The 21,965-nt window shown below is 39.2% G+C and overlaps 1 protein-coding gene across 2 annotated transcripts; it reads left to right on the forward strand.

The window, feature by feature from the left end:
* The first annotated feature begins 3,871 nt into the window (after nt 1–3,871).
* On the forward strand, nt 3,872–5,002 carry ACTBL2 (actin beta like 2). 2 transcript variants are annotated; one of them, XM_044224423.1, is made up of 2 exons: nt 3,872–4,000; nt 4,127–5,002. In XM_044224423.1, the coding sequence occupies exons 1-2, from the start codon at nt 3,872–3,874 to the stop codon at nt 5,000–5,002; spliced, it is 1,005 nt and encodes a 334-aa protein (XP_044080358.1). The 2 variants fall into 2 exon arrangements, with proteins under 2 accessions (XP_044080358.1, XP_044080349.1); XM_044224414.1 differs by having other exon boundaries at nt 3,872–5,002.
* The last annotated feature ends 16,963 nt before the right edge of the window (nt 5,003–21,965 follow it).

Consider the following 21,965-nt stretch of genomic DNA (forward strand, 5'->3'; position numbering starts at 1 on the left):
CCCCTCCCTTCACCTCTATACACTCTGTGCTCCTTTTCTGTATACATCAACCACATTGTGCCCTGTTACCTGTGAATGGCATTCCACACATTAAACAGCAGGGCAGCACAGGCGGTGCCCATCAGAACCCAAGCTGGGTGCTCCACATCCATGCACAGCGACCAAGGCTAGCTTGCTCCAATATGACTTTCACCCACAAGATACTGAACTCTATAAAAATAAGGGCAAGCTTTTTTTTTTTAAAGATTTTTTTTATTTATTTGACAGAGAGAGATCACAAGTAGGCAAAGAGGCAGGCAGAGAGAGAGGAGGAAGCAGGCCCCCCGCTGAGCAGAGAGTCCGATGCGGGGCTCGATCCCAGGACCCTGGGATCATGACCTGAGCCGAAGGCAGCGGCTTAACCCACTGAGCCACCCAGGTGCCCCAAGGGCAAGCTTTTATTCACCAATATATTGCCAGGGCCCAGCAGGTTTAGTAAGGGCTTATGGATTGACTAAGTCTAAGATTACTTGGAAAGAAAAGATCATGAGAAGCTTGTGATGAGGATTAGAGTACAGCTTCAAACCACCTCGGCTTGTTATCCTTACATACAACGCTCATGTCCATGCCTTACTCAGGGTTTGTACAGCTGTATCATAGTCAGACTACGCAAAAGTGAAAGAAAATGATATGCTAACCTTCCAAAAGTTCATCATAAAGGCCCCTATAGGTTTTAGATGTAGGTAACTACCTAAGCATCCGTAAATTCCAGTCAGTTAGAAAACTTACTACCTTTGGGAACAGTATCCCAGAGCCCAGTCTTTGTAAAGCCATCTCCTCTATCTCACTCATACAAATTCTTACTACTTTTCATATTTTTAAATAGTCCAACAGATGATATTTTTAGCTGACTGCTGAATTATAATATATCCCTTTCATATGACTGGGGGTTAAGTGTAAGAACCTAAGCTTATTTTAAGAATATATAATTGATGAAAAATTCTTCTGGTACACCAATATTACAACAGAGGTTAGAAGGTCTTCTGGCAAATCACACATCAGCTTCACTCTCAAGACATGAACTATGTTGTGTGACCTCATTACGACTCTCAGCTCAAAGGTGATTATAAGGGGGGTACAATAGTAAATCCAGAATCTAAAGGCTGCACTTGGTGCCCTATGCACTTCTCTGCTGACGTGGCTCTGTTCTGTATTCCGGATCAGAGAGTCATACATGGTGACTGGTACTAAACGCAATGTGTTTTCTTTTCAGTTTTGTACAATGTGTGTGCAGTTTGCTACGGCTCTAAAAAGCGAAAACAGACATTTCCAGACGTTTCATCCTATCGCCATAAAACATTATTTTAATCAAAACCTTGCTTGGGGCTCCTGGGTGGCTCAGTGGATTAAGCCTCTTCCTTCGGCTCAGGTCATGATCTCAGGGTCCTGGGATCGAGCCCTGCATCGCATTGGGCTCTCTGCTCAGCAGGGAGCCTGCCTCCCCCCTCTCTCTGCCTACCTCTCTGCCTACTTATGATCTCTGTCTGTCAAATAAATAAATAAAATCTCAAAAAAAAAACCAAAACCTTGCTTGTGTTACATGAAAAGGAAGGACACAAAACCATCCAGTATGAAGGTTTGAGGGTGAGTTCTTTAATTTTGTTGAAGGAGAATTGATTTTGCAGTTATAGAAAAAATTAAGAGATAGAACAATCCTGGTCAGAAAAAAAGCAAAACTATGCATTTTGTAGTGAAACACATTCTACTATAATGGACTGTCAGCAGGAAGGTTCCGAAGGTACATTAAAGGAAAAGGACTTGGAAAACTCAGAGAAAAGTAATTCCAAAATTCTTTATCATGCTGTGCTCAAAGATGAGGACTAGACACTTACAGCCTGGTGTTACCATGATTCTCTAAGAGGTTCATGGGCAAAGACACCAGCCAGCTAGTTCTCATGGCCTTGAACTAGAAGGTACATTGTCAAGTACTACAGAGCTGCTGCTACTTCTTACAAAATGACAATTAATTAATTAATTAACCCAGACAAAGGTGATTTGGGAGAACTCGGATGTGGGCATGACAAACTGCTTCACTTTGGAATAGCTGACAGGTAGATTATATCCTATTTACATAGCACACTGGAATCAAAATAATGAACTTTCATAATCACTGTTTCTCTGTAACATATTACTAATATTCTACATTATATCATGGAACACATTTTACTAGATAGTCTATATTTTTATACTGAAAATAAAATGCAAACAAACTATTAATTGGAAATGATCAGGGGTGCCTGGGTGGCTCAGTAGGCAGAGACCTCTGCCTTCGGCTCGGGTCATGATCCCGGGATCCTGGGATCGAGCCTCACATCAGGCTCTCTGCTTGCCAGGGAGTCTGCTTCCTCCTCTCTCTCTGCCTGCCTCTCTGCCTGCTTGTTATCTCTGTCTGTCCAATAAATAAATAAAATCTTTTTTAAAAAAATAGGAAATGATCAGGGTATAAATATTGTATATCCTAAAATTGAAGGAAAGTATTAACATTTTCATAACCATAGAGAGAGGCATGATGTTATAATACATTACATGAATCTTGAAAATCAAAATGTTTTAAAGATCAGCTCAAATACATCATTTCAAAATTTATCATATCACTTAATTATGTTCATTGTTGTACAACTAGAGTTATTACAAATAAATGAAATTCCTATAACCAGCATTTTACCTAATAAATCATGCAGCACAGTTAGTCATTGAGTCTCTATGCAGGCAACATGGACCCAATAACCCTAGTTCCTGAAAAATGTCTGGGCATAGTAAAAGCTTAATATGATTTGGTTGTTAGGAAATTAAAACAAGAAAGAAAATCTGGGGGCGCCTGGGTGGCTCAGACAGTTAAATGTCTGCCTTCAACTCAGGTTATGATCTCAGGGTCCTGGGATTGAGCCCCACATTGAGCTTCCAGCTCAGCAAGAAGCCTGCTTCTCCCTCTCCCATTCCCTCTGCTTGTGTTCCCTCTCTCACTGTGTCTCTCTCTGTCAATAAATAACTAAAATCTGAAAGAAAGAAAGAAAGAAAGAAAGAAAGAAAGAAAGAAAGAAAGAAAGAAAGAAAGAAAGAAAAAGAACCTGTAGTGGTTTTACTTTATTGGTCACTTTATTGCTTTTAGTTTTTCTCTGATGGATTAGAAGTCTATTAAATATCCCTAAATTTTGCACAACACAAATGCATGGTAAGTACAGCTATCAGGCCACCCTTGGCCATTCATTATTTTCATCCATTAAAATGATTTCAATCATGACAACTTCCTGTGGGATTAGGACCTTACTAGGAAAGAAGTGGAGTTTTCAGCATTGGGCTTTTCATCAAAACAATATATTAAGAATGAACAGTAAAGCTAGTGTGGAGAAAATGGACCCAGAGAGTAAAGTGAGGAGGGAGTGGTCCTCCCAGCAGTGTTCCCATACCTCACACTAGTTTTCCTTCATCTTGCTTGGACATCCCCCACTGCAGCAGCATCGTCATGTAGAGACTGAGCCATTGCATGCTGACAACCTGTGTGTGGGTTGTTTAATTACAGTAACCTCAGATTTGACCATTTGGTAGCCAATTTTCTCTTTATAAAGGAAGGCCTACTAATGATTTATATAATCATCATCATCATTATTAATACCTCAAAGGCAGCTCCACCCAGAAATGCTGGGAACTGGTGGGACTGGACATGGGTGGGGCCAGTGTGTACCTTTAAATAGCTGTCATCACAGCACAGGATCCCCTCTCTGAAGGCAGCTCTCGTGTTTCAGCCTGTTCATTCTCTCCGTTGACCCTGTTATCTGCTATTTACTCTACATTTAACTTCTCTTCACCTGTCTGGAAGATTCCAGCCAGCACCATGACTGATGATGAGCTGTCTGCCTTGGTGGTAGATAATGGGTCAGGGATGTGCAAGGCAGGTTTTGGTGGTGATGATGCCCCCCGGGCTGTGTTCCCCTCCATGGTAGGACGTCCCCGGCATCAGGGGGTCATGGTTGGCATGGGACAGAAGGACTGCTACGTGGGGGATGAGGCTCAGAGCAAGAGAGGCATCCTGACTCTTAAGTATCCAATTGAACATGGAGTGGTCACCAACTGGGACGACATGGAGAAGATCTGGCACCACACTTTCTACAACGAACTTCGTGTGGCACCAGATGAGCATCCTATCCTCCTCACCGAGGCTCCTCTCAACCCCAAGATCAACCGGGAAAAGATGACTCAGATCATGTTTGAGGCCTTCAATACACCGGCTATGTATGTGGCTATCCAGGCTGTGCTCTCCCTCTATGCCTCCGGGCGGACTACAGGCATCGTAATGGATTCTGGGGATGGGGTTACTCATACCGTGCCCATCTATGAAGGTTATGCTCTGCCTCATGCCATTCTACGCCTGGATCTGGCTGGCAGAGACCTGACTGACTATCTCATGAAGATTCTGACAGAACGAGGTTACAACTTCACCACCACAGCCGAGCGGGAGATTGTTCGTGATGTCAAAGAGAAGCTGTGCTATGTGGCCCTGGACTTTGAGCAAGAGATGGTCAGTGCTGCTGCATCCTCCTCACTTGAAAGAAGCTATGAGCTTCCTGATGGGCAAGTCATCACCATTGGTAATGAACGCTTTCGATGCCCTGAATCCATTTTCCAGCCCTCCTTCCTGGGCATTGAGTCAAGTGGGATCCATGAGACAACTTTCAACTCTATCATGAAGTGCGATGTGGATATTCGCAAGGATCTATATGCCAACATCGTGTTGTCTGGAGGCAGCACCATGTATCCTGGCATTGCTGACCGGATGCAGAAGGAAATCATAACCCTGGCACCTAGCACCATGAAAATCAAGATCATAGCTCCCCCAGAGAGGAAGTATTCCGTTTGGATTGGGGGCTCCATTCTGGCCAGCCTGTCTACATTCCAGCAGATGTGGATCAGTAAGCAAGAATATGATGAGGCTGGTCCTCCCATAGTTCATAGAAAATGTTTCTGAATAGTTTTCCTGCTAATAGGTTTACATTTTTTTCCTTTTCTAGGTCATAGTGATGGTACTGCTTTTATCCACTTTCCATTGAGTCAAGGTAAATACTGTGCTCTTGATAATGTAGAACCAGTAAACTGATCTCCATTAGAGTACTGTGGGCTCCTGCCCAGCTAACCACATCCTCACCTTTATCAACTCAAGGAGAATTCTGATACCATATTCTATTTTCTTCACCTATAGAATTCAAAGATGTAGGTATATGTATGTTGTCCTGCTTAAATGAAAATTAGTGATCAGGAGTAAAATCAGAAGAAACGTCCTTTCAGAATGGATAACTAGCATTTCCAAGCTTTAAAAACTAGTTCATGCTTTAAATATTTAACAATAAAGCATCTAACCCTATAAAAATGCGTATGCTAGCAAACATGTCTTATTAGTTAGTATTTTTTGTTTTGTTTTTCTCCTTTGTATAACAGAGATAATGAACTATATGTGTCAATAATATCCATGTATACATAAGTACCCAGGAAATAAAATATTATATCTTAAAAGACAATGATAAATTGGCTGTCTAAATAGCTAATGGAAATTTTTTAACTCCCCAACAGTCACTGTTTCAATAGCTACATATTTTAATTGTTTCCCTTATTAAATAAGCATAATGAAACAGTCAATATTCCATTAATGTTGTTTATAAATCAACTAAATTTTCAGCTCAGAGTGAAGTTCTGCTGGTGAAACACATATTTTAATGTCTAATTTATTGAATTTCATTCTATTTGTAAAACAGCAAAACTACAGATAATGCCTAACTTTTAAAATAGAAATATTCGGGTATCTGGGTGTCTCAGTCAGATAAGCATCCAAGTCTTGATTTTGGCTCAGGTCATAAACTCAGTCATGAGGTTGAGCCCCACAAAAAGTCTGCTGGAGAATCTCTCTCTCCATCTCCTTCTGCTTCTCCCACACTCACACACACGTGTACCTTCTCTCTCAATTTTCTAAATAAATAAAATCGTTAAAATAAATAAGTAAAAAATGGAAATGTAATATCAAATTAATGTCGTCATGCTACCATTTGATAAAGAAAATTTTATTTCCATTTCTTAACATAACACATCTTGAGTAATTTCTGTAGTCCATAATTTGGGTATTTCCCTAACCAAGGATTCCACTATGGGAAAGCATAGTTATAACTTCTTACTAAATTATAAATTCTAACACCAGCATAGTAATTCCAATTTTATTCTGGGAAGATTAGAATAATTCTGCTTTATTATACCCAGTAACTAGAAATACTTCTTCATGCAGAGTGTCTCTAAAATACTGACATCTTGGAAAATACTAGTGTATCATTTTCTTATAATCTCTAAAAATTTTAAATGAACCCAATGGTGATTTTTAACAAATCTTAAGGACCAGTATGTTTATAATCTATTCTGTGATTTCTGATTATCTGAATAACAGAGTTATTTATAGCTTTAAGGGTTTTTTTCTGAAAAATTAAAATATATTTGAGCATTGCTTACTAAGGCATCCACATTCTCAGGAAAGAATAATTTCTTTTTTCCCTTTTAGTTGGGAAGCTTATACTTGTATTTTAAAAGTCTAAGTTGGAATCTGTAAGAATTTTTTGCTGATGACAAAACTTTTGAAAGAATTTACTTGTTCCTTATTTCCTTACTCTGACAACAAAATTTTTAAAAATGCTTTTAACCAAAATTAATCTCCAAAGGCACCTGTTTTATAAAACTTGGATTTTCTTTTCTCCTTCAATTAATTTTAAATAAATTAAAATTTCTTCATACTTACACGTCCTGTTATTTCCCCTCAATTCTTCCTAAAGAAACGTAGAACAATCCAGAGAGGATCACTTTTTATATGTGTCACCTCTTCATCTATATGTTATAATTTTGCACCTGGTACTTTTGACCATGTAAACATTAAAAGGCAATTTTTAAAAAAAGATGGCTGGTCAGATAGGGTTATAAATCCCTCATAATATCAATTAAAAAGTTGGGTTTTGGTGGATGAACTAGTCTTCAGGTAATTAGTAGGCAGAGGTAATAACAATAATAATATCTATCATAATATTTATACAGTGCAACACTTTACATTTGTAGAGTAGTTCTCACAAACATTCTGACCTACATTCCCAATTACCAGAAAAAACATACCTCAGCATACATAGAAAATTTATGGAACAGGTAAGGTGAACTTCCAAGAGAGAAAAATTGAGCCCTGAACCACCAGATGAAAATATGAATTCTATGATGCAAACAAAAATTTAAACCTAGGGTCTTTGGATATTCTCCTGTTTATCAACATTGACTGGCTAATGGATTAATTTAATGAAGCCACATTCTATCTCACAACTTCATATTATAGAGTCAATGCCATCTATTTATGTAATAAACTGACTTTTTTTCCACCAGCAGTTCACCAGATGGGACAACATGGAGGTAATCTTCACAAATGAATTTCACAACATTGTGATCCCCACTATCCCTCCATGAGCCACTCTGAATAGCAGTCTAGGGCCAGAGTTGCACCACAATCCCCACCTCCCACAAAATAAAATATTAAATAAAATAAAATAAAATGATTACTTCTTAGTCATAGACAACATTTTCCTGAAAGTATATATGATCCTAAGTCAATATCGACACTACTCTTCCTTAACTTTCAGATGTACTTATTTTCCAGTAGTGGAATAAAGCCATGCTAGGATACAGAATGAGCCTTACATTCAAAATTCTGAGAATTTACAGAAGGGGCTAGACATGAGTATTACGTGTTTCAGATAATCAAAGAATAATTCTTCAAGTTGAGGTGAGGGTATTACCACATTTATTCACTCATTTTGTAACTATAAATTCAACGTCATATGCCATACTTTACTAGAAACATGTTTCGAGAACCTTGGGTAATTAACAATTCAGTAGTGGGGGGAAATTATGTGCAGTGGAAAATCATATGGTCTCAGGCCGGCTCCTAGTCTAAATTCAGTCCAAGGTACTAAGTACTATGATAATTCAAATATGGACAGTTGAAGCCAGATGATCAAAGAGTGGTTCACGAAGTAGAAGTAGTCACTGAGTTAAGTCTTAAAGCACATCTGAGTTGTACTAAACATAAACACTCATCTTAGATGGCTCTGGCACCATTATGATCACTGGCTGGTAGGTGATTAGTTTTTATTTTGAATGTTTCCATTGGATTATGCCAGAAACTATAAAGTACATATCTTTAAGGCTCAATTCAGGGGTCACCTCTTCTACAGAGCCTTTTCTAGTCTTCCTCCCTCTTTAGCCAGAAGAAAAGGAAAAGAAGAAGGAGGAGGAGGAGAAGGAGGAGGAGAAGGAAGGGAGGGAGTAAGAAAGGAAGGAAGAGAGAGAGAGAAGAAAGAGAGAGAAAAGAAAATTGACAAATTCTCCTTTGCACTCCCACTGTATCATTTTCATGCATTGGCATCGCCGCTATAACATGTATCCACACTCTCCCATGCTTATCTGTCAATAAACCCCTGGAGGATAGAGACAGAGACTGTATTTATCTACCCTTGAAGCTTCTAGGATTTTCCTAGTACCCAGAATAGTAGTAACTCAATAAATACAGTTGGAATGAATAAACTAGTGAATTCATGGATTCGCAGTCATTGTTAACAACACGGTTCTACCTTATCTGTTTCTTATCATCCTAGTCTCAGGTCTTTGTCTGCTAGTGTCTGCCACTTTTATTGGTGTTGTCTTTCCTGTGAGGCATATTTTCTCTTTATCTTTTCTTTCTCTTCCCTTTTTCCTTTCCCATCCACTTCTCCCATGCTTCTCATTATGGAGATCAGTATTTTTATATTTTTTGCTTGTCAGTAAAAGTTTCCCATTCTTCTAAATGGCCAAAGCATTAGTTAACCTTATTGTTTTGGAGTGTGTACTAGATATACAGCTGCTGATATTTTAGCCTCCCCCCCCCAAAAAAAAAGAGAGAGGGGGTAGGAAGGTAGGGAGGAAGGAAAGGAGGGAGGGAGGGGACAAGAAGGGAGGAAGGGAAAGGGAAGGAAGGAAGGAAAGAGAAAAGGAAGGAGGAAGGGAAGGAAAGAAGGAGAGAAGGAAACCCTTCTGTGAGTATAACAGTATATTCAGCTCTTCTAATCTACTTGCATTCTTGTTAATATTTTTTCTCATTTCCTAAGCTCCAAATTGCTCCAGAGTTGAGTTTAGGCATCTGACTCCCTAATAACTCAAACACTATAATATATTGAAATGCTTTCCTGGTAACTATTCACAGGCCCTTTCCAGAATTTACAAAAGATTCCTGTAAAAAAAAAAAAAAATGCTTTTTGAAGTTAGAAGCTAAGCATGTGGTTTGCCCAATACTGCTTCCAGATGTTGATAAGTACAGTTGGAATGTCTTTAGGGATATATATACACACACATATCAGTAGAGAGACTGCTCATTAAAATTAATTGATACTTTAAGACTTCCTTTTTAAATATGAAAGGACCTGTCAGAACTATAGCTGTCATTTTTTTAAAGTTAACACCATAAGTAATAAAGACTACAAGACTACAGAGCCTCCATGAGTGGCCTGCCTTGTTTTTCATCCCATTCCAAATCTGCTGTCCTAACAACCTTATAATTTTGGGGTTCAGTTAAATCCAGTCTACAGATGTGCCTGTATGAGATGATGACAGATATTTTATCTAGACAACACCATAACACCACTTGAAAAATAAAAATCTTATTTAATTGGCTATTTGACAACATGTAAGTCAAAAGCCAAGTTGTACTCTCTGGAACTAAGAATGAGGCCTTTCTAACTACACACATACCATGTGAGAGTGTCCAGTGGATGAAAGAGAACATACACAGACCCAACAAGAGAGATTAAAATTCCTGCTCATATCCCCTTCATGAGTGTGTTACAGTAAGAGAAGTCTTTCCTAGCTATTTTATAGATTGGGGTGGACAGAAAATGCCAGACCCTAACGTGATATTTTTAACTCCATGGCTCCTACGTGTTCTTCATGACCCATTCAGAATGTCCCCAGATATCATTCTCTCTTCTTTTAACTGAGAAACAGTAGTTACTATTGGATAATGAAGGAAAAGCAGACCTCATCAGTGAAGACAAAGTTATGTTCACCAGTGGGAATGCTGGGATCTTCTAGAACAATCCACAGTGTGTATGGTTCATAAATGGAAGGTTTCCATGGAAATATCAGCTTTTTATAAATCTCCAGTTACCAGAGTGATTTAGCAGTTTATTGTATGTGAAATCTACAATGTCTAGTAATGAGTTGGTGAAATGCTAGAAGAAATATAGAACATGCCCCTATTTATTATAAAAATGGCATTAAGTCCATGATGAGAATCAAAATATTACATCCTTGGCTGATCAGCCAATTTTATCAAAATGGAAGAAATTATCTGCAACAAAAACAAATATAAAACATGCAACTTTTAAATTTTTATTAACTCTGGGGAAACAAAATTTGGAGTAGAAAAAATTATATCGATGAAACATTAGGAAATAATAAATAACAATTAAAAGACCATTCTTCCTGGTCTTGGTGCTGCTTTATTAATGTTTGATACTAGGTATGTCACTTAGTGATTTTTTCTAATCAGCCAAAATTATAAATAATAAAAAACAAAATTATAAAACACTATGGTAGTGTGAAATATGAATCAACAAACCTTTGCAACAATTGGCATAGTAGGAAAAAGGATGAAAGGAAGAGAAGGAGTTGAGATTATAAATGAATGACTCCCATCACAAAGTTTAAACTATACCCAATTTGAGTTGTGACTACTTCCATATTGGAGTTACTGTGGCCAGTCGGTTTGACCACTTTTCAAACATGGGCCCCACAAAGGGACTCTGACCACTCACAAAGTCAGGTACACAGGCTAGGTACAAAAGACAGTGATTGTTTTATTTGGTTTTTGTCTTGATTTTTAGCTAACCCCCAAATGAATACTCCTTTTAATTTAGCAAGAATTCCCTTTTGTGTGAATACTGGTGAGAGGCAAGGCCCAGGTTCATAACCATTCATTAGCAGCTATAGCCTAAGTTGTCTATCAGAGAGGTTCATCTTGAGATTTTGGTGGCTGGAACATGAGAAAGGGACCCAAAAATGCAAGAACTCTTGAGACATTATTCACAGCCTCAGGGTCATTTGGAAGCCATCAGTGGCTGTGGAAGGTCCCATGGTAAGAATCCTAAACAGGCTATTACTTTGCCATGACTACAGCTTATTTTCTTATTCTCTAAACTTTTAGTTTCTGTCCATTTTCCAGGAATGGAATCTGTTATCTCATCATCCTTCCAAAAATGCCTTTCCTGGCTGAAGCTATCTAACATCAATTTCTCTTACTTGAAATCAAGCATGCTGATTGAAACATATTTTGAAACCTGGAAATGGAATTGCAGGTTTTAGCACCTTAAAGAAATGGGCAAATTAGGACTGATCGTCTGGCCTGATTTTAGGCCGACGGCAGTAAAAATCCCATTAGTGTTTAGTAAAGGGAATCTGGTAGCTCATGGCAAACAATGGAGAAATAGGTCAGTAAAATATCCCCTGGAATCACTTAAAATGTAGTGTTTTTTGAAGACAAGGCTGTGGGGGACCAGGCTTTTCCTGTCATGGAACAATATAAAATAGATGAGTAATTCTGCATGGATAAGTGGATGGCTGCTTCTGTTGGCTCTGGCCAATTAAAAGAAAGAACTACAAACTCAAATCACTAGATACATATATCAAAGCACTAACTAAGCTAAAAAAAAAAAAAAAAAAAAAAAATCTCCTGTCTCTTAAAGACATAAGACTGAGGTACCTAACAAACAAACTTCAACGATTGAATTCATACATTCAGTAGACCTTTCAAGTTAAATTTGAGCAATAATGGAAAAGAATGGGACCTCAACAAAGGGAGTAGAGTCTTTAGGATTTGAGAACTTAGAGGGCCTAAATATCCAGCCACACCCCACCCTAGCAAAGCAACCTCTTTCCCTCACCCAATGAGTCCTTTATCATGAGATTGCTCAGACATGAATGAAACAGCCTTAACTGACAAAGGTAGCTGAAAAGGAAAAGTTAATTTTATCGGTCGGGATTCTTGTAGGTAACATATAGAATACCCAAAGGATTTCAACTGAAGAGAATTTAATCTAAAACTATTTACAGAGGACTGGGAAGGATTATGGAAGAATTAAGTATGATGAGGCAACCAATGCTGGCACCAGGAAGAAACCATCATTTTATCAATAAAACCAAAGGAGCAAGGAAAGGGAGAGATGTGACCAGAACACAGTGAGAGCTGTCAGACAAGAGGAACTCCCAATAGGAACTATGGTTATAGAAGAATACAGTCTCTGGCAAAAGAAGAAATATTAGGGAAAATAAAAACTCTGGACTCTCGTCCTTTTTACTCCCCAGGGCCCTCTGTCTTCCACTGATTTAAACCAACAAAAAGCCAGAGGTCAAGGGAGGCCAGGTGATGTAATCCTTAGAGGTTAGCCTATGAAAGCAAGCAGCAAGACAGTGAGGATAAAGAATGGATAGGAAAGAGCAAATGCACAACAACCAGAACACCCGTTCTCTTGTCCCACACCATAGTCACTTCTACTATTTCTAGATCTAAAGCCAGAGGCCAACATGACTGAGGGTGCTCACGCCTAAAGTCAAAAATCTAGGAAAAAGTTTACACTCAAGAATATGATCTCCCTGATATGAGGAAGTGGTGATGCAACATGGGGGCTTAAGTGGGTAGGAGAAGAATCCATGAAACAAGATGGGATAGGGAGGGAGACAAACCATAATTGACTCTTAATCTCACGAAACAAACTGTGGGTTGCTGGGGGGAGGGGGGGTTGGGAGAAGGGGGGTAGGGTTATGGACATTGGGGAGGGTATGTGCTTTTGGATAAATTGGAAGGGGTGGTGAACCATGAGAGACTATGGACTCTGAAAAACAATCTGAGGGGTTTGAAGTGGCAGGGGGGTGGGAGGTTGGGGTACCAGGTGGCGGGTATTATAGAGGGCATGGCTTGCATGGAGCACTGGGTGTGGTGAAAAAATAATGAATACTGTTTTTCTGAAAATAAATAAATTGGAAAAAAAAAGAAAAAGGAATTGTAGGACTTTGCTAGTCTCTTTAGAGAAAAACCTTGGAAATCTGTGTACAAAGGGTGCTCTACTCGTGGCAAAGAGAAAAATCTGACATAAACAGTGCCATGCTAACGAGAGAAAAACATAGTTTTACATCAGGCTGAAGGTCTACTTATGAGTTTTTTTAGTAAGTGTACTTGATTTAATGTGGTGGCTTTACTAGTTGGGTGGTGACGCAACTATTGCAGCTGTGGCCACAGTAATTGATGGAAGCACAGACTAAGTGGTGGACCCAATTAGCTGAAGTTGAGATCCTAGAAATTCCCATACTGCAATACAGAGGTAGGAATCAAAAGATTTTGCAAGATAGGAATAACAGAGTAGACTGATCATAACCTCTCCCCAATTATATTCCTCTAGAAAACCTAGAGAATGCACCCTTCCCCAAGCCCTTGGAATGGAACCTACAGCATCACTAAACAATTCCTATCTGGTGTATTGTTCAGTGTGACACATTTCCTGGGTTTTTAGATAAGGAGCTACATCCAGGGAAGAATGACTGTGGAGTGAAGGTGACATGCTTCACATGGATTCACTGGCAGATGGAATAGAATTTCAGTTAAAAGTGAACATTTGCTTGGAACTTTTAAAGCATCAACCACTTACATCGGTAAAGTCTGTTCTCTTTGAAAATACAGTGTGAGAAATTTTTGACATTTGAAATTTTTATTTCCAGTCCCAGCAATATTAAGGCTTACAGCTTTAGAAAGGAAACACATGTTATAAAATGTGATGAAATATCAGGCCATTCCAGGGAATATGCTTGAGTAACTTAATATAACTCTAACAAGACTTAAGAGGAGAGATAACCCAAAGGATTCATCTTCTACCAAGGGAAATTTTCCAGTATTTCCACTAGATCTTTGTTTATTCATTTCATAAATTGACCAAATTATATATTGCCAACACTAATAGAATGAGGTATAACATATTTAGCTGTATTTATTTCAAAAAATAAAGAGAAATGATATAAATAAGCACTCTTCTGTAGAATCTTCCTAGGAAGGTTAAAAGGACTACCCACTAAAATAAGTCAAATCTAATAAAACTAAGAAATAACTCAACCCTTCATGATCAGCTTGAATTTAAACAACAGATTGAGCACTTCAAATTGAAAAGGAAATTTAATTTCAAGGAAATTACATAGAACAGGTAGACACTATATAAAACTCATGAGTTTTCAGTAAAAAACTGGATTAACATTATCATTTCAATTCATTAAGTACAGACAATTCCAAAAATGATTTAGTCTTCGCTCCTGAATTTATGATGGAACTTCCCTCTTGTTATGCTTGCTAAGTGATTCGAAAAATCTCATCACAATTCTTCTTGGAAATCTCAGACAGGGACACATTGTGTCTCTCAGTTCTGAGTCAATATATACATCTGTCCAATCCAGCAAGGCATTCCATGTCCTTGGCTAGAATAATAAAATGAGAAATTAAAAAGAGAATAATGAAATTGACTTCTGGTGGCTTCTCTACTCTCCCATACGGAATGCATACAAATGTGCTCTGACTCCTTCATCTGGCTTCCTAAGAGAGTCTTAGAATTTCAATAAATTCAGAATAATACAAAACACACATTTCAGAAAAGTAAAGAGACCTGTTTCTAAAGCCTCTGAGTTTGCTCCAAATCACAATGCAAGCTGTAAACAACTGGGCAGCTCCCTTTAATTATGTGTGCCATATGTGTTCCTAGCATTTAATGACTGCTTTTTTACAAGAGCTCCTGTCCCTTTTAGAATGAACATTATATTAAGACATCTAAGTTTAGCTCTTGGTTTTTTGGTTTCAAAACCAGGATGCTACCAGGAAAGACAAAGTAAACTCAAACAGGTGGTAATATAGGTTATTCAAAAAGAGTGAACACTGACAAATGCAGTACTACTCAGTAACTAGATTGTTAGGTTACTAACCTGTGGTCAAGAAGTCATGCTGGAACAAACCAACATGGAAATGAAGGAAGGAAACGAAGGGAGGCATCATGGCTGTCTGTTTAGCCACCAACAGTGACTCCCTCAAAGGATCTGGGTGAATCAGATGATAGGACTGATAAGCACTAAGACATGAGGAGCACACACATTATTGGTCCTATCTTAAACCACTTGCCGAGTGAGGAAGAGTAGCAAGTAGACTCTTGAGTCAGACTCACTACTCACTGTGTGGATTTAGACATGTAAATTACCTCCCCAGAACTCAGGTTCCTCATCTGTAAGCTTAATCTTATAGTAGAACCTATCATAGGATTACTGGAGGAATTCAATGAAATTGCATGCTACAAGTGTGAGGACTGTGCCAGGCACTCAATAAAAAGGAGACAGATACTATTTATTAATGACGGTTATAAATATGCCCAGAGTAAACAGAAACCAGAGAGAAAAAATGAAATAAATATCACCAGTGTCTTTCTACAGGCAGATCCATAGCTCTTTTAGTGATTGAGAGGAGATGGAAAGAGGGAAGGGAACTGGACCAGGGCCCTCACACTGGCTCAGGGCCGCCAGCTACGGTGAGGTAATGGGACCAAAGCAGCTAACATCCCTCTTAGCACAAGGTAAAGGGGCCTCTGGTCAGGGGCTTCTGTTTTAGAAGACCCCACATACACATGCAAAACACAAAGACTGTTTTTCTTTTTAGCCTTATATAAAAGTTTTTTGAAAGTTTAGTAATTGGTTGAGTAAAGGGAAGGTAAAGGAGGAGGAGGAATGGGTGGAAGGAGCCACTGTCAGGCAGCAGGGGGAACTGAGAGCCCTGCAGTATGGTTTTGGTAGACGGCAGGAGGGCGTCAAAGGGGATCATAGCCTCTGCCTTTGCTTTTAAGTTGAAACAACAAATTACATGTCAGATGTATCTGGGCAGATGGATTTCCCCAAATAACTGCACACCCTCCCTCTCTTGTCTTCTGCTCCAGTAGTATAATTTTCAAAATTGCCTAGAACTACGTAAAAACACCAAGAAAAAAAAAAAATGAAGTGTAGTGCAGGACAACACCTGCTTCCCAGTTCTGTAGGAGTTAGACTTGGTCTGTAGTTCCCATCCTGAGTCCAGACAGTCCCAGTGATCCGGCAGGAGTACTGCGCATGAACCCAGCTTCCATGTGACGCCAGCAGACCTGTAATATCACTCCAGTTCATGGGAAGTAGGGCTGGACCCCGGTGGACCATTGTTCCTTAGCTTCCAGAGCACCAGCTTCTGCTCCCAGGTAACAGCTTGCAGGGGTCCCAAGCCAGAAGCTGGCCAGGCTTTGGGTATAGTGTGGCTTATAGTTTGCAAATATTGGGACATACGGTATGTGCACCCCAGTTGTACTTTTGCCCTGGGTGCTGTTAAATACTAGAGGCAGACCAAAGGCAGTATTTCCTCTCATCATCCCTAAACCCATGACTAAAGGAATGTTAATGAACGAGACAGGCAGAAGGTAGCCATCTCCTTCCAGCTCACACACATAGACTGAGCCAGGGTGATATAAAGAACAGGAGAGCTGAGCAGAGAGGACTCTGCTGGAGAATAAATATCTTCCAAATAAATTCAGTCCTCGAAATGTAAAATACAGTTTCTCTGCACATCAATTTAATGAATTCTATCTGAAGTCAAGAGAAAACAGATTGGGAATTCCAACCACATCCTCTATGGTAAAGGAAATTGGATTTGCATTAACAGAATGTCCATAAAACTCCCCAAATCCAATCCTCTTTCATGTCACATGGTCTTCATCTCAGAAAGGATGTGGTGGTCTGGCTTGTTTCATAAGATAGCTCAGGAGAACAGTGTCTGGCGAAGCCCTGGGAGGCCAACAGCCCGGGTTCCTCAGGAACTTGCATCTGCCACTGTCTCGAATCCTTGCCAGTTTCTGTGTCTTGAGACCCAACCTTCCACAGGGAGGTTGACCACCCACAATCCATTGTCCCAACCCATCCTGTCTGACATTTCCAGTATAGACTCTCATCTAAGAAAAACTGCTGCACAAATACACAATAAAATGTCATTCTATGAAAATACTCCAAGAAGGAAAACAATCAAGGGTAGTGAAGCTGATCAGAAAGAATCCTGTTAGCAACAAACCCCCAACTCTTCATCCAAGAAAATAAATGAGCACGTATGGTGGAGAAAAGGGGGGGGAGGGAAGCAAACAGGGCAGTCATGCTGAGCAGTCCTAGGTGCAAATTCAGATAGCAGCTGCAAGCCAGGGGACAGTACAGGGTCAGAACGTCTCTCCTCAACCATGCTGGGGGCCCGGGGACACACCTCTGTCTCCTTCCCATCCTCACCTTTTTTGTCCCTAATGCTCACCTCTCTTTCCTCTTGTTCTCTATCCACAGCTTCATTCCCAAACCTATAAGCCAAACACATGGACACCAAGGCTATTGTCAAATGTCTAAATTGTGCCCATGGCATATCACAGCAAAGGAATCTATCTCAGGAACAAAGAAACCTCAAGTCCAGAGCTTTAAAAAAAAAAAAAAAAAAAAAAAATATATATATATATATATATATATATATATATATCAATCAATCTCGGCATACAGGAACTGCTTTTAGAACAATCAGTGTACAACATTCCACACTTCTCCCTCAAAGCCCTCAGGCTCTTCTGAAAGGTCAGAAGAACACAGACAAGGTAGTATAAAGTCTTTTCCTTTCCTAAACAATGTAATCTTTGTAAGTTTAATATTGCGTTTCTGAAGTGCTCTGTAAATTCCTATCTCCCAACCCTCAGCTTCAAGAGTACAATACAGCTCCCTGGCACAGTCTCCTTTTTTCATTCAAGGGCACACCTTTATTTTATTATTTAAATTCAATTAATTAACATATAGTGTATTATTCCTTTCAAAGGTAGAATTCCATGATTGATGAATGTTATATACAATACCTAGGGCTTAGTACATCAGGTGCCTCCTTAATGTCCATCACCCAGTTACCCTATTCCGCCACCCCTTCCGATCCAACAACCCTGTTTGTTTCCTATGATTAAGAATCTCTTATGCTTTGTCTCCCTCTCTGATTTCATCTTATTCTATTTTTCCCTCCCCTATGATCCTTTGTTTTGTTTCTTAAATTCTGCATATCAGTGAGATCTTATGATAATTGTCTTCCCCTGATTGACTTATTTCACTCAGCATAATACTCTCTAGTTCCATCCATTTCCCTGCAAATGACAAGATTTCATTTTTTTGATGAACAGGTATCATTCCATTGTATCTATATACCACATCTTCTTTATCCATTCACCTGTTAATAGACATCTGAGCTCTTTCCGTAGTTTGGCTATTATGGACACTGCTGCTATAAACATTGGGGTGCACGTGTCCCTTCAGATCAGTACATTTTTATCTTTAGGATTAGTACCCAGCAGTGTGATTGCTGGGCTGTAGGTTAGCTCTATTTTCAACTTTTTGAGAAACCTCCATGCTGTTTTCCAGGGTGGCTGCACCAGCTTGCATTCCCACCAACAGTGTAGAGGGTTCCCCTTTCTCCACATCCTCACCAATACCTGTTGTTTCCTGACTTGTTCATTTTAGCCATTCTCACCAGTGTGAGGTGGTATCGCTTTGTGATTTTGATTTGTATTTCCTTGATGCCAAGTGATGTGGAGCATTTATTATATTTTATTTCATTTTATTATGTTAGTCATCATACAGTACATCATTTGTTTTTGATGTAGGGTTCCATGATTCACTGTTTGTGTATAACACCCCATGCTTCATGCAATACATGCCCTCCTTAATACCCATCACTGGTATAACCCATCTCCCCATCCTTCTACCTTCTGAAACCTTCAATTTGTTTCTCAAATTGAAACATTTTCCCCCTTCATTTTCCCCTTTCTTCTCCTAATGTCCTCCATGCTATTCCTTATGTTCCACATATAAGTGAAACCATATAATAATTATCTTTCCCTGCTTGATTTATTGCACTTAGCATAATTTCCTCCATGGTCCATATACACAATGGAATATTACTCAGCCCTCGGAAAGGACAAATACCCACTTTTATATCAACTTGGATGGATATGGAGCATTTTTCCATGTCTGTGGGCCATTTGTGTGTCTTCTTTGGAGAAATGTCTGTTCAGGTCTTCTGCCCATTTCTTGACTGGATTATTTGTTCTTTAGTCGTTGAGTTTGATAAGTTTTTTATTGATTTTTGGATTCTAGCCCTTTCTTTATCTAATAAGACATTTGCAAATATCTTCTCCTATTCTATCAGTTGTCTTTTGGTTTTACCAACTAATTTTTAATCTTGAAGTCCCAGGAGTTCATTTTCCTTTGTTTCCCTTGCCTTTGGACACATGTCTAGCAAGAAGTCACTGTGATGGATGTCGAAGAGGTTGCTTCCCATGTTCTCCTCTAGGATTTTGATGGATTCCTGTCTAACAGTTAGGTCTTGAATCCATTTTTTTTTAATTTATTTTTGTGTATGGTATAAGGAAATGATCCAGTTTCATTCCTCTGCATGTGACTGTCCAATTTTCCCAACACCATTTGTTGGAGAGACTTTTTTCCATTAGATATTTTCTCCTCCTCTGTTGAAGATTAGTTGACCATAGAGTTGAGCATCCATTTTTGGGTTCTCTATTCTGTTCCATTGATTTATGTGCCAGTACCATACTGTCTTGTTGATCACAGCTTTGTTATACAGCTTGAAGTTCAGAACTGTGGTGGCACCAGCTTTCATTTTCTTTTTCAGTGTTGCTGTGACTGTTCAGGGTCTTTTCTGGTTCCACACAAATTTTGGAATTATTTGTTCCTGCTCTGTGAAAAAAAAAGTTAATGGTATTTTGATAGGGATTGCATTGAATGTACAGATGGCTCTAAGTAGCATAGACATTTAACAGTATCTGTTCTTCCAGTTCATGAACATAGAGCATTTTCCATTTCTTTGTGTCTTCCTCAATTTCTTTCAAGGGCACATTTTAGAATGAAAGGAATGGTCTCCTCCATCATGCAGGCTCTTCTTTAGCAGGAAGGAGACTGGAGGAAAGCAGAAGCCATTGGCTAATAAACACTGGACTTCAGTGTTGGGGTTATAGTTCTCCTATTTGGGATCTCCCTGATGCCACAGTCCCTCTACCCTCCCACTCCTACATCAACTGCCTTGGATTATAAATTGGAAGTTTCATGATTTCCTCAAAACAATTCTCATTTCTCTGGCTAGATTAAAAGCCATTCATTTTTGTCTTACCCCACCCCATTTCCATATATCCCCTAGTCCAGAGCTTTTTCCAGTCCAGTAGATTCTGAGTTTTGTGTTTGCCACCCAATAGCATAGCCAAGAGTTCGCTCTTTCCTGGAAAATGGGGACGTGTAACATACAGAGACCCGTATGAGCAAAGATGAATGCCACAAAGCAACTCCATATACTGAAGAAATCACAAACTTCAGAGTTGGACCAACCTGAATTCAAATCCTGACTCTGCCAGTCCTTGTAACTTGGGAAGCTACTTTCCCTTTTTGCACTTGTTTCTCTGTCTGGAAAATTAAGATAGTAGCACCTACTTCATAGCTTAGAAATGCACAGAGTACAGTAGATGACATAGCTGGATGACAAAAAAAATTCATTCACTAAGTTTCATGTAGTGATTTCATTACCTTTTAAGAAATAACAGCTTAAGAAAATCAGGGGTTAGGGTGAGATCCCCAAGGGCATGCTCAAGCCATTGAAAGTATTTGCTAAACTGATTTCAAAAGAAGGTGACAGCTGACAAGTAGAAACGTTTGGTGTAGCAAGACAGAGTTGAACACTCTGGGTAAGAAAAGAAATAGGGAGGGGCACCCAGGTGATGCAGTTGGTTGGGCTTCAAAATCTTGGTTTGGGCTCAGGCCACAATCTCAAGGTTGTAGGATTGAGCCCCATATTGGGCTCTGTTCTGGCATGGAGTCTGCTTAAAGTTCTCTCTTCCTCTCCCTCTGATCCTCCTACTCATATGTTCTCTCAGTCTCTCTCTCTCTCTCTCTCTCTCTCTCAAATAAATAAATATTTTTTAAAAAAAAACAGAAATAAGTTTACGTTTGGGAGCTGGAGAAGGGAAGTGGGAGAGGAAGAAGCATTCATGGATGATTGCAACTAGGGAAAAGAGAAATCAAAAGATCTCATAGTGCTTGAGAAAGGGCTTTGTGGAAGAAAGAATGTGCCCATGAGCATTAGTAAGATGTTTGCTACAGGTGAGCAATATAAATGTCCTTTCTCATCTCTCCTGTGAAATTATTAATAATGTCTACATCGTTGACCTGCATGGATTTTTGGGGGCCTTAAAGAAATGCTTGGCTCTACCCCTAGGTGGACTTGAGAGAAGTCAGAGGACGGGACAGCTAAGCTTCACATTACATCCCAGAATTCCTTTACCAAAATCAAAATGGATCTTACAGTTGACATATTTATGTAATATGCAATAGTTTTTCATTTTTTCCCCAAATACTGCTCCAAAAATCAATGCCATCTTACAATTTTAAAAATCCAATAATTAAGAAGTTTCTGGTTTGAGTGCTTAATGAGTGACTTTTTTTTTTCTTCTACTCCCCCACATGCCCTATGGGTATACAAAAAAGAATAAACAATATTATCCCACTAGGCTTAGAAGAGCTATAATGCAATAGGAAAAGGGAAAAGGCCAAAAATAAACTTGAATTTTTGAAGTCACAGTAGAACCAATACATTCCCATCCTCTGCCAAGAACTATTGTCTGATTGATACTGTTCACATAAAGCACTTTCCTCAACCCACTCAACGTACTGCTTCTGCTATTCAGTATCAAAATCCTTGTTCGGTACCCCTTCCCTAAGTGGCAGGGGAACCCCAA

Source organism: Neovison vison, chromosome 1 (genome assembly GCF_020171115.1).
Source record: "Neovison vison isolate M4711 chromosome 1, ASM_NN_V1, whole genome shotgun sequence".
In the NCBI taxonomy this organism is placed as follows: Eukaryota; Metazoa; Chordata; class Mammalia; order Carnivora; family Mustelidae; genus Neogale; species Neogale vison.